This window comes from Haliotis rubra, unplaced genomic scaffold, assembly GCF_003918875.1.
Source record: "Haliotis rubra isolate DU_JTF1 unplaced genomic scaffold, ASM391887v1 Scf143, whole genome shotgun sequence".
NCBI classification, from domain to species: Eukaryota; Metazoa; Mollusca; class Gastropoda; order Lepetellida; family Haliotidae; genus Haliotis; species Haliotis rubra.
In genome coordinates, this window is record NW_025765370.1 from 1338293 (window position 1) to 1351775 (window position 13483).

Genomic DNA, 13483 nt, shown 5'->3' on the forward strand with positions numbered 1-13483 from the left:
ATACACTTAGCTTTTACTCAAATGAACCTTCGATCCTTCTTAAACATGTTACTTTGTTCATATACTTACAGTTGACCTTGATTTAATAATCTGCTGCAAGTCTGTACAATATCTGACTTGGAGGTAATGTTTGTACACAATACTGTGTACTTTGTGCTCAGTATCAAGCTTGAAGCTTTGTCTGATTCTTGGTACCATTGTTCGTGAGGTTTAATTAGTTGGTTGGTACAATCAATTGGTATTGTGAACATCTGTACAATATCAGACTTGGAGGTAATGTTTGTACACGATTCTGTGTACTTTGTGCTCAATATCAAGCTAAAAGCTTCATGTGATTCTTAGTACCAATGCTCGTAAACAGGTGCTCTGCCATAAACTCTTAGCTGATAAGCATTCCCATAGGTAGGGCAGCACTATAGTATAAACATATGGGGGCACCTTTGAATTATACATATTGTTCCAAAAAAGCAGTTTCATATATTAATACTAACTACTGACTAGTACTAATTGGTGAATGGCAATACAGTTTTATATCAACTGTACATCTGTAGGAAACTGGCACAGGAACAGACAACAGTTTTAGCTGTCAATCACAGGCCATTGTATAGAGAGGGTTTGCAGGGAACATGTAGAAATGATGTTACCATGTTTAATCATCACTGTCTGGGTGTAACCACTGTAAAAGGAACTCACACCATTGTGGGCCTGGCAAGGGTTAGTGTATGTCTTGTAAGGTAATGTCGTGTATTTACACAAAGCAAGGAGAGCCTACACCGAGTTTTGGCCCAGGAAAACTCACACTCTCTACACGTCACTGAATGAGTTTTGTCACTTTGAGTTCAAAGAATGCACACATATCACTGACAGAGCTTTGTCATAGGTTTGTGGCCGAGTTGGTGAGGGACAACACTTCATGGGGTTTAATTAGTTTGTTGGTACAAACCATTTGTATTGTGAACATCACTAAAATAATTGTACAACTAAGGTTTATCACATCAGCCAAAAATGTTAGCTTATTAGCTATCTGGAGATTGGTACTTGAAGATACCCGTGCATAGATTACAGTCGGATTTGAAACCTGGGCGATATTTTAGGGAAACAGGTGCTTGTGACAAGAAGTCCAAGTTACTTGTAAACTGTACAGTACACCATGTTATTAGAGTGTGACCAACAGCCTTTCCAGGCTGCCAAATGGTGGTGCAGACTTGGAGATGAGATGGTGAAGGGAGACTGGTCAAGATGTGAGATATTGCTGAATGAAGGCTTTCGGTTGGATGTAGACAACTTGGCGAGTTCCATCGGTAACTTGAAGCGTTTTGTCAGGTTTTTCTGAAAACATCACAATAATGAGAGATGGAAGGAGCTATATTGTGTGCCAGGGCAAATTAAACATACAATAACAAGTACTTTGAAATTAACAATAACTATTATTTTGAGATATAGCTATCTGAATAGTCTCTTTGCTTAAGTGGATACACATACACTGGCTGGAAGATATGACTATTATGACATTATACTAAAGAGAAACAACCGTAACAACTTCCGTTTACTTCCAATATGAGTGTCTCATGGTAACCAAAGTCATTGTTAAATGACCATTACAAATCCCAATATTCAACTATATTTCCTTGCTGACCATAAAAGGCTATGTTGGTACAAGTTTGAGTATTACCTGAGACAACAAGGCCAAGTCGAAGTGATTACCTGAGACAACAAGGCTATGTATGTATGATTACCTGAGCCAACAAGTCTATGTATGTATGATTACCTGAGCCAACAAGGCTATGTATGTATGATTACCTGAGCCAACAAGTCTATGTATGTATGATTACCTGAGCCAACAAGTCTATGTATGTATGATTACCTGAGACAACAAGTCTATGTATGTATGATTACCTGAGACAACAAGGCTATGTATGTATGATTACCTGAGCCAACAAGTCTATGTATGTATGATTACCTGAGCCAACAAGTCTATGTATGTATGATTACCTGAGCCAACAAGTCTATGTATGTATGATTACCTGAGCCAACAAGTCTATGTATGTATGATTACCTGAGCCAACAAGTCTATGTATGTATGATTACCTGAGCCAACAAGTCTATGTATGTATGATTACCTGAGCCAACAAGTCTATGTATGTATGATTACCTGAGCCAACAAGTCTATGTATGTATGATTACCTGAGCCAACAAGTCTATGTATGTATGATTACCTGAGCCAACAAGGCTATGTATGTATGATTACCTGAGCCAACAAGTCTATGTATGTATGATTACCTGAGCAAACAAGTCTATGTATGTATGATTACCTGAGCCAACAAGGCTATGTATGTATGATTACCTGAGCCAACAAGGCTATGTATGTATGATTACCTGAGCCAACAAGTCTATGTATGTATGATTACCTGAGACAACAAGGCTATGTATGTATGATTACCTGAGACAACAAGGCTATGTATGTATGATTACCTGAGACAACAAGGCTATGTATGTATGATTACCTGAGACAACAAGTCTATGTATGTATGATTACCTGAGACAACAAGGCTATGTATGTATGATTACCTGAGCCAACAAGGCTATGTATGTATGATTACCTGAGCCAACAAGTCTATGTATGTATGATTACCTGAGCCAACAAGTCTATGTATGTATGATTACCTGAGCCAACAAGTCTATGTATGTATGATTACCTGAGCCAACAAGTCTATGTATGTATGATTACCTGAGCCAACAAGTCTATGTATGTATGATTACCTGAGCCAACAAGTCTATGTATGTATGATTACCTGAGCCAACAAGTCTATGTATGTATGATTACCTGAGCCAACAAGTCTATGTATGTATGATTACCTGAGCCAACAAGTCTATGTATGTATGATTACCTGAGCCAACAAGTCTATGTATGTATGATTACCTGAGCCAACAAGTCTATGTATGTATGATTACCTGAGCCAACAAGTCTATGTATGTATGATTACCTGAGCCAACAAGTCTATGTATGTATGATTACCTGAGCCAACAAGTCTATGTATGTATGATTACCTGAGCCAACAAGTCTATGTATGTATGATTACCTGAGCCAACAAGTCTATGTATGTATGATTACCTGAGCCAACAAGTCTATGTATGTATGATTACCTGAGCCAACAAGTCTATGTATGTATGATTACCTGAGCCAACAAGTCTATGTATGTATGATTACCTGAGCCAACAAGTCTATGTATGTATGATTACCTGAGCCAACAAGTCTATGTATGTATGATTACCTGAGCCAACAAGTCTATGTATGTATGATTACCTGAGCCAACAAGTCTATGTATGTATGATTACCTGAGCCAAGTCAAGTATGTATGATTATGTATGATTACCTGAGCCAACAAGTCTATGTATGTATGATTACCTGAGCCAACAAGTCTATGTATGTATGATTACCTGAGCCAACAAGTCTATGTATGTATGATTACCTGAGCCAACAAGTCTATGTATGTATGATTACCTGAGCCAACAAGTCTATGTATGTATGATTACCTGAGCCAACAAGTCTATGTATGTATGATTACCTGAGCCAACAAGTCTATGTATGTATGATTACCTGAGCCAACAAGTCTATGTATGTATGATTACCTGAGCCAACAAGTCTATGTATGTATGATTACCTGAGCCAACAAGTCTATGTATGTATGATTACCTGAGCCAACAAGTCTATGTATGTATGATTACCTGAGCCAACAAGTCTATGTATGTATGATTACCTGAGCCAACAAGTCTATGTATGTATGATTACCTGAGCCAACAAGTCTATGTATGTATGATTACCTGAGCCAACAAGTCTATGTATGTATGATTACCTGAGCCAACAAGTCTATGTATGTATGATTACCTGAGCCAACAAGTCTATGTATGTATGATTACCTGAGCCAACAAGTCTATGTATGTATGATTACCTGAGCCAACAAGTCTATGTATGTATGATTACCTGAGCCAACAAGTCTATGTATGTATGATTACCTGAGCCAACAAGTCTATGTATGTATGATTACCTGAGCCAACAAGTCTATGTATGTATGATTACCTGAGCCAACAAGTCTATGTATGTATGATTACCTGAGCCAACAAGTCTATGTATGTATGATTACCTGAGCCAACAAGTCTATGTATGTATGATTACCTGAGCCAACAAGTCTATGTATGTATGATTACCTGAGCCAACAAGTCTATGTATGTATGATTACCTGAGCCAACAAGTCTATGTATGTATGATTACCTGAGCCAACAAGTCTATGTATGTATGATTACCTGAGCCAACAAGTCTATGTATGTATGATTACCTGAGCCAACAAGTCTATGTATGTATGATTACCTGAGCCAACAACAAGAGCTATGTATGTATGATTACCTGAGCCAACAAGGCTATGTATGTATGATTACCTGAGCCAACAAGTCTATGTATGTATGATTACCTGAGCCAACAAGGCTATGTATGTATGATTACCTGAGCCAACAAGTCTATGTATGAATGATTACTAAGAAAACAAGGCAAAGTATGAATGATTACCTGAGACAACAAGGCAAAGTATGAATGATTACCTGAGACAACAAGGCTATGTATGAATGATTACTAAGAAAACAAGGCAAAGTATGAATGATTACCCGAGACAACAAGGCAAAGTATGAATAATTACCTGAGACAACAACACTATGTATGAATGATTACCTGAGACAACAAGGCTATGTATGAATGATTACCCGAGACAACAAGGCAAAGTATGAATAATTACCTGAGACAACAACACTATGTATGAATAATTACCTGAGACAACAAGGCTATGTATGAATGATTACCTGAGACTACAACGCTAAGTCGGAGCAGAGGGAATTCCTTCTGGCTGAACTTGGACACACACAGTCCGAGGCTGTAGGCGCTGCGCATGTAGCGATCGCAATCACATTGGGAGATAAGCCGCACAATGCCACGCTTCCTGAAAGTGGAGATCAGCGCCAGGGTCTTTTGCACCAAACACTGCTCCGAGTCTGTCTCTCTGTAAATTTACAGGCCATATACTAGATTTTGGCAGTTTATTACATGTCATGTATTTGTGTTCACATGTTTCCAGTGTAACATAGTACAAGTTCCCTGGTGTGTTCATGTTGCCAGTGAAACATTGTATAAGTTCCCTGGTGTGTTCATGTTGCCAGTGAAACATTGTATAAGTTCCCTGGTGTGTTCATGTTGCCAGTGAAACATTGTACAAGTTCCCTGGTGTGTTCATGTTGCCAGTGAAACATTGTACAAGTTCCCTGGTGTGTTCATGTTGCCAGTGAAACATTGTACAAGTCCCCTAGTGTGTTCATGTTGCCAGTGTAACATTGTACAAGTCCCCTAGTGTGTTCATGTTGCCAGTGTAACATTGCACAAGTTCCCTGGTGTGTTCATGTTGCTAGAGTAACATTGCACAAGTCACTTGGTGTGTTCATGTTGCCAGTGTAACATTGTACAAGTTCCCTGGTGTGTTCATGTTGCCAGTGTAACATTGTACAAGTCCCCTGGTGTGTTCATGTGTTGCCAGTGTAACATTGTACAAGTCCCCTAGTGTGTTCATGTATCTAGTGTATCATTGTACAAGTTCCCTGGTGTGTTCATGTTGCCAGAGTAACATTGTACAAGTTCCCTGGTGTGTTCATGTTGCCAGTGTAACATTGTACAAGTCCCCTAGTGTGTTCATGTATCTAGTGTATCATTGTACAAGTTCCCTGGTGTGTTCATGTTGCCAGAGTAACATTGTACAAGTTCCCTGGTGTGTTCATGTTGCCAGTGTAACATTGTACAAGTCCCCTAGTGTGTTCATGTATCTAGTGTATCATTGTACAAGTTCCCTGGTGTGTTCATGTTGCCAGTGTCACATTGTACAAGTCCCCTAGTGTGTTCATGTATCTAGTGTATCATTGTACAAGTTCCCTGGTGTGTTCATGTTGCCAGTGTAACATTGTACAAGTTCCCTGGTGTGTTCATGTTGCCAGAGTAACATTGTACAAGTCACCTGGTGTGTTCATGTTGCCAGAGTAACATTGCACAAGTCACTTGGTGTGTTCATGTTGCCAGAGTAACATTGTACAAGTCACCTGGTGTGTTCATGTTGCCAGTTTAAGATTGTACAAGTCCCCTAGTGTGTTCATGTATCTAGTGTATCATTGTACAAGTTCCCTGGTGTGTTCATGTTGCCAGAGTAACATTGTACAAGTCACCTGGTGTGTTCATGTTGCCAGTTTAAGATTGTACAAGTCCCCTAGTGTGTTCATGTATCTAGTGTATCATTGTACAAGTTCCCTGGTGTGTTCATGTTGCCAGTGTAACATTGTACAAGTTCCCTGGTGTGTTCATGTTGCCAGTGTAACATTGCACAAGTCCCCTAGTGTGTTCATGTTGCCAGAGTAACATTGTACAAGTCACCTTGAACAAGTCCCCTGGTGTTCATGTTGCCAGAGTAACATTGTACAAGTCACTTGGTGTGTTCATGTTGCCAGAGTAACATTGTACAAGTCACCTGGTGTGTTCATGTATCTAGTGTATCATTGTACAAGTCCCCTGGTGTGTTCATGTTGCCAGTGTAACATTGTACAAGTTCCCTGGTGTGTTCATGTATCTAGTGTATCATTGTACAAGTTCCCTGGTGTGTTCATGTTGCCAGTGTAACATTGTACAAGTTCCCTGGTGTGTTCATGTTGCCAGTGTAACATTGTACAAGTCACCTGGTGTGTTCATGTTGCCAGATTAACATTGTACAAGTTCCCTGGTGTGTTCATGTTGCCAGTGTAACATTGTACAAGTCACCTGGTGTGTTCATGTTGCCAGAGTAACATTGCACAAGTCACCTGGTGTGTTCATGTTGCCAGAGTAACATTGTACAAGTCACCTGGTGTGTTCATGTTGCCAGTTTAAGATTGTACAAGTCCCCTAGTGTGTTCATGTATCTAGTGTATCATTGTACAAGTTCCCTGGTGTGTTCATGTTGCCAGAGTAACATTGTACAAGTCACCTGGTGTGTTCATGTTGCCAGTTTAAGATTGTACAAGTCCCCTAGTGTGTTCATGTATCTAGTGTATCATTGTACAAGTTCCCTGGTGTGTTCATGTTGCCAGTGTAACATTGTACAAGTTCCCTGGTGTGTTCATGTTGCCAGTGTAACATTGCACAAGTCCCCTAGTGTGTTCATGTTGCCAGAGTAACATTGCACAAGTCCCCTGGTGTGTTCATGTATCTAGTGTATCATTGTACAAGTCCCCTGGTGTGTTCATGTTGCCAGTGTAACATTGTACAAGTTCCCTGGTGTGTTCATGTATCTAGTGTATCATTGTACAAGTTCCCTGGTGTGTTCATGTTGCCAGTGTAACATTGTACAAGTTCCCTGGTGTGTTCATGTTGCCAGAGTAACATTGTACAAGTCACTTGGTGTGTTCATGTTGCCAGAGTAACATTGTACAAGTCACTTGGTGTGTTCATGTTGCCAGAGTAACATTGTACAAGTCACCTGGTGTGTTCATGTATCTAGTGTATCATTGTACAAGTCCCCTGGTGTGTTCATGTTGCCAGTGTAACATTGTACAAGTTCCCTGGTGTGTTCATGTATCTAGTGTATCATTGTACAAGTTCCCTGGTGTGTTCATGTTGCCAGTGTAACATTGTACAAGTTCCCTGGTGTGTTCATGTTGCCAGTGTAACATTGTACAAGTCACCTGGTGTGTTCATGTTGCCAGATTAACATTGTACAAGTTCCCTGGTGTGTTCATGTTGCCAGTGTAACATTGTACAAGTCACCTGGTGTGTTCATGTTGCCAGAGTAACATCATACAAGTCACCTGGTGTGTTCATGTTGCCAGAGTAACATCATACAAGTCACTTGGTGTGTTCATGTTGCCAGAGTAACATTGCACAAGTCACCTGGTGTGTTCATGTTGCCAGATTAACATTGTACAAGTCACCTGGTGTGTTCATGTTGCCAGATTAACATTGTACAAGTCACCTGGTGTGTTCATGTTGCCAGAGTAACATTGTACAAGTTCCCTGGTGTGTTCATGTTGCCAGAGTAACATTGTACAAGTCACCTGGTGTGTTCATGTTGCCAGAGTAACATTGCACAAGTCACCTGGTGTGTTCATGTTGCCAGATTAACATTGTACAAGTCACTTGGTGTGTTCATGTTGCCAGAGTAACATTGTACAAGTCACCTGGTGTGTTCATGTTGCCAGATTAACATTGTACAAGTCACCTGGTGTGTTCAGGTATCTAGTGTATCATTGTACAAGTCACCTGGTGTGTTCATGTATCTAGTGTATCATTGCACAAGTCACTTGGTGTGTTCATGTTGCCAGAGTAACATTGTACAAGTCACCTGGTGTGTTCATGTATCTAGTGTATCATTGTACAAGTCACCTGGTGTGTTCATGTTGCCAGTGTAACATTGTACAAGTCACCTGGTGTGTTCATGTATCTAGTGTATCATTGTACAAGTCCCCTGGTGTGTTCATGTTGCCAGTGTAACATTGTACAAGTCCCCTAGTGTGTTCATGTATCTAGTGTATCATTGCACAAGTCACTTGGTGTGTTCATGTTGCCAGAGTAACATTGTACAAGTCCCCTAGTGTGTTCATGTATCTAGTGTATCATTGCACAAGTCACTTGGTGTGTTCATGTTGCCAGAGTAACATTGTACAAGTCCCCTAGTGTGTTCATGTATCTAGTGTATCATTGTACAAGTCCCCTAGTGTGTTCATGTGTTGCCAGAGTAACATTGTACAAGTCACCTAGTGTGTTCATGTTGCCAGTGTAACATTGGACAAGTTCCCTGGTGTGTTCATGTTGCCAGAGTAACATTGTACAAGTCACCTGGTGTGTTCATGTTGCCAGTGTATCATTGTACAAGTTCCCTGGTGTGTTCATGTTGCCAGTGTAACATTGTATAAGTCACCTGGTGTGTTCATGTTGCCAGTGTAACATTGGACAAGTTCCCTGGTGTGTTCATGTTGCCAGAGTAACATTGTACAAGTCACCTGGTGTGTTCATGTTGCCAGTGTATCATTGTACAAGTTCCCTGGTGTGTTCATGTTGCCAGAGTAACATTGTATAAGTCACCTGGTGTGTTCATGTTGCCAGTGTAACATTGGACAAGTTCCCTGGTGTGTTCATGTTGCCAGTGTAACATTGTACAAGTCACCTAGTGTGTTCATGTTGCCAGTGTAACATTGGACAAGTTCCCTGGTGTGTTCATGTTGCCAGAGTAACATTGTACAAGTCACCTGGTGTGTTCATGTTGCCAGTGTATCATTGTACAAGTTCCCTGGTGTGTTCATGTTGCCAGTGTAACATTGTATAAGTCACCTGGTGTGTTCATGTTGCCAGAGTAACATTGTACAAGTCACCTGGTGTGTTCATGTTGCCAGTGTAACATTGCACAAGTCACCTGGTGTGTTCATGTTGCCAGTGTATCATTGTACAAGTTCCCTGGTGTGTTCATGTTGCCAGTGTAACATTGTACAAGTCACCTGGTGTGTTCATGTTGCCAGAGTAACATTGTACAAGTTCCCTGGTGTGTTCATGTTGCCAGAGTAACATTGCACAAGTCACTTGGTGTGTTCATGTGTTGCCAGAGTAACATTGCACAAGTCACCTGGTGTGTTCATGTGTTGCCAGAGTAACATTGCACAAGTCACCTGGTGTGTTCATGTTGCCAGAGTAACATTGTACAAGTCACCTTGAACAAGTCCCCTGGTGTTCATGTTGCCAGTGTAACATTGGACAAGTTCCCTGGTGTGTTCATGTTGCCAGAGTAACATTGCACAAGTCACCTGGTGTGTTCATGTTGCCAGAGTAACATTGTACAAGTCCCCTGGTGTTCATGTGTAGTTACTGACAACACCAGTATGGGGCAGAGGCGGCCAGCACCGTAGCCCAGTCCTGATGGTTTACCTTGTTTTAGCCAACTGCATGATGACACTGGAGTGGACAAGCATCAGCCACTTCTTCCCAGACCGACACAGTGCATACATGCCAGACAGGATGTCATCCAGATCGCCTGGAACAGGCAGTACATACTCATCAATCACCTCAATTAACAACAGTCTTGTTTTGAAACTGCTTCTAAACAATATCTATCTGATTTAGGAAACTGTCAGCAAAAGTCAGCGATATCCTGGTCACAGATGGCTGTTTGAAGATGCAATCCAGAAATACCCTATGTACGGCCATCTTCTTGATTTGTATCTTCTAATTATTATAATCTAGCAAAACTGACTTTGTTCCTCTTGTTTAAAGAAGTCTTACCTGGTTTTCCCTGAAGAAGGAAGTCATCATCAGCATTGACAATACCACCCTCAGAGACACCAGCGCGGAGGCCCCAGGGATTGTCAGGCAAAGACTCGTACACCTGCTTCTGAACATCAGCAAACTGCCGAAGCACCGTCCTCTCCCCCTGACTAAGTGTGCACTGTAGTCTCTCTGGCATCGGCACTTCATCACAGTAGGTGTAGTACGTACTGGACAGGTTCAGTCCAGGCTCCAGGCCAACATCAGGTCTTCCCTCATGCATGTCATGCGTGAAATCTTCCAGGTCGTCAAGGCAGGATTTTATATGATCTTGAATCCTTTCCCTAAATTCTGGCACTTCAACGTCTTTTTCAACTGATCCAAGACCCAGGTCATCATTGTCCGAGATGTCTTCAAGACACTGATCAAACTTGGTAATTTCTTTCAAAGGTGTAACTGCTTCTGTGTCAGAATCTTGGCTTGATACTGGCAAAGGTTTGCTTTTGTGATCACTGTTTGTGATACGAGTCACACAAGGCTCGTCTGTGAAGTGTGGAGGGCTACAATCATCTCCTGGCATACCAGGTTCAATTTTGTCATCATTTTCAGTAATAGTATGAGAGACTGTTTGTTTGAGCAGCTGACCAATCTTCTGCTGCTGCTGCAAGGTACCATGTTCCACACAAACAGGAGACTCCCTCAAAGGTGGGGTGCAAGTTCTGGTGGTCACAGCTGTTTGTGTGGACATGAATGCTGTGGGATATGTTATCACTGAAGGATATGATGGTAACGAGTTCTGATATGGATGGAAATTAACACACAGTGATGCGTTTGCATTCCATGGCAGGCCAGAGGTGCTGGACAAGTTGGACACTGGGTACGGTAAGGAACTAGGTGCATAGTTTAGTGGAGAAACAGATTGAGGATAAAGAATACACGGTTGTGGATATGCATGTTGGTTACATTGCTGAATCTGAGGCCACAGATGCATCATACGAGGATTGAAGTAAACTCGGTTTCTTTGTTCAGAAAGCTGAAAGGCAGTCCCAGGTTGTATTGTTGGCTGGATGTCAGATCTTTCTCCAACCAAACCTGGCTTGCTCATCAAGTGCGTAGAATCGGTACTGCTCATCTGTGCAGATGGTTTTAGAGTAGGTAAAAAGTGTGGTAGCTTGTAACTCACAGCTGGGGCGAGGGATTCGATTTGCTGGATAGGACTCAATCTAGAATCTCTAACACATTCACCTCCAATCGTTGGAATCTTTTCCCCCATTTTTAACAGGCCAGAGGTATCCAAGTCTTTTGGACCTTTCTGCGATTCACTATTATCTAAGACAGATTTTACATATCCATCAGCTTCTTTGTCTGAATCGTCGGAATCTTCTACTACTATAATCTGGGACATTACATTTTCCACCATAGGTTCAACATCCTTATAGTATTTATTCAATTCAAAAAGATCACATTTAGATGGTGAAAGACTGTGTTTGCTGAAAGACTTATGCTGAGGAATATCTGGGTATTTTGCTTCCTGTGTCCTTTGTTCTCCAACTGAGTGTATTTCAGAAACCATGTTGGAGATGTTATAAGACGTGTTTGCTGCTGCAATACTTGTCACAGGAGACTGATTAGCTGCATCTGATGTTGATACACTAGACTCTGCCCTGGTTTTGAGGCTTGAATTTTCACAATTCTGGAAGCTGCCTTTGACAGATCCCCCATTGTTTACAAGACTGTTCTGCTCATTACTGGCTTCCACACATGGTTTCATTGCTTCACGATGGTCGGTCCGGCTCCTGAAGCTACCAAATGAATCACCAGCTTCATGTGTATTGTTATCATTAGGTCCCAGGCCTCCATGAGAAGGATCTGGGTTTTCTGCCAGACTTTCAAACTTCCTCCTCTTATTTGCAGGAAGCTCACGATCCCTTGACTGTGTTTCATGATCAAAATATTCCACAGTTAAATTACGAAGGATGGCATCCCCGGTAGTCTGAAGTCCTTGTATTGCACCATTCATCAGTCTTTCTACTGTCTCTGTAGCATGTTGAGTATCACCAGTGTGACTATCACAGAGTAGATCCTGAGCAGATATATTACTGTCTTCTTGGAATGGTGAAGGAGGTACTGGAACCTGAGAGGACGACAGCTGCATTGCCTGAGGTGAGGATTGTTCCATGGTTGATCCTGAAGCTCTGCCCTGAGTTTTCGTTGTTCCTCCACTGGAATGATACTTAGAAGGCTGAGTAATCCTAAATGTCTCCACCTTTCTTTTTTCTGACGCAAGTACATTTTTGTTGATTATTGTGGAATGTTTTTTCTCTGGGTTTTCTTGTTGGGTCTTTCCTGAAGCGGAGATGATATCACTTCTCAGATGCAAGGAATTTACTTCTAAATTCTCCCCAGTTTCTCCTCCAGATCTTTCTTCAGCACTGACTTCCATTTTGGGAGCCACTTTGAGTTGAGGTAAATTTCGAACATGATCTCCCATCTCCGACTTACTTGTGTTGGACTTTCCTGACTTAAGCAAACAGCAGCTGTGTTCAGTTTGTAAATCTGCTCCAAGGTCCATTTTTGGCGTGTGCAGTGATGCGTTTTGTTCATCAAGTGGACTTGTTCGTTCAAGGCTCGGATGTTTCTGTGCTGACATCAAGGAGCTTGTAAGTCCAAGCTGAATACGTCTCGCCTGAGCTGCACATGTTATTTGTTCAGCAAGCGTGGGAGCAAAAAGCTCCCTCTCCAACATGGAGTTGACTGTAGGTTTCCTGTCTGGCTTGATGTTGCGGAGTTGACTATCAGTGTGTTGCTGAGACTGCTCCAGATCCCTCTTCTGCAGGATGGCCTTGTTCCTCCTGGGGTCCAATGAAGGGTTGTCATGAAGCTCAAGAAGATGGTAGTTACCAAGCTGCGGGTTACGTTCATACTCTGAAAACAGACGTGAATCAATCAATATGTATATTTCTGCTACACACAAGTCACATGTGGAGTAAAGTGGGTGAGTGAGTTGAGTTTTAATGCTGTTTTGCACAGCAATTAAAGTTATGTCTTGGCATAGCAGCTGTCAAGCAGCATTAACGAGAAAAGTGTTGATGAAAGATGACCTAAAATGTGGTATGATTTTCTCTATATTTTATTCTTTTCATGGTTACATTGGACTATGAAATAAGCCTGATCAACATA

The 13483-nt window shown here is 41.4% G+C and overlaps 2 protein-coding genes across 2 annotated transcripts in view; both read right to left on the minus strand.

The window, feature by feature from the left end:
- LOC124269228 lies at positions 1-12694 on the minus strand. The gene is made up of 4 exons (XM_046704244.1): positions 10322-12694; positions 9968-10073; positions 4849-5045; positions 1-1329 (listed from the first exon to the last, which is right to left on the minus strand). Exons 1-4 carry the CDS (start codon positions 12480-12482, stop codon positions 1235-1237), a joined length of 2559 nt encoding a protein of 852 aa, XP_046560200.1. The 5' UTR covers positions 12483-12694; the 3' UTR covers positions 1-1234.
- LOC124269261 overlaps positions 12605-13483 on the minus strand; it is an 18179-nt gene continuing 17300 nt past the window's right edge. The window contains exons 8-9 of the mRNA XM_046704271.1: positions 12693-13228; positions 12605-12649 (exon numbers count right to left, since the gene is read on the minus strand). Of these exons, the coding sequence (XP_046560227.1) occupies positions 12605-12649; positions 12693-13228 (581 nt within the window). The remainder of the gene's footprint in view (positions 12650-12692; positions 13229-13483) is intronic.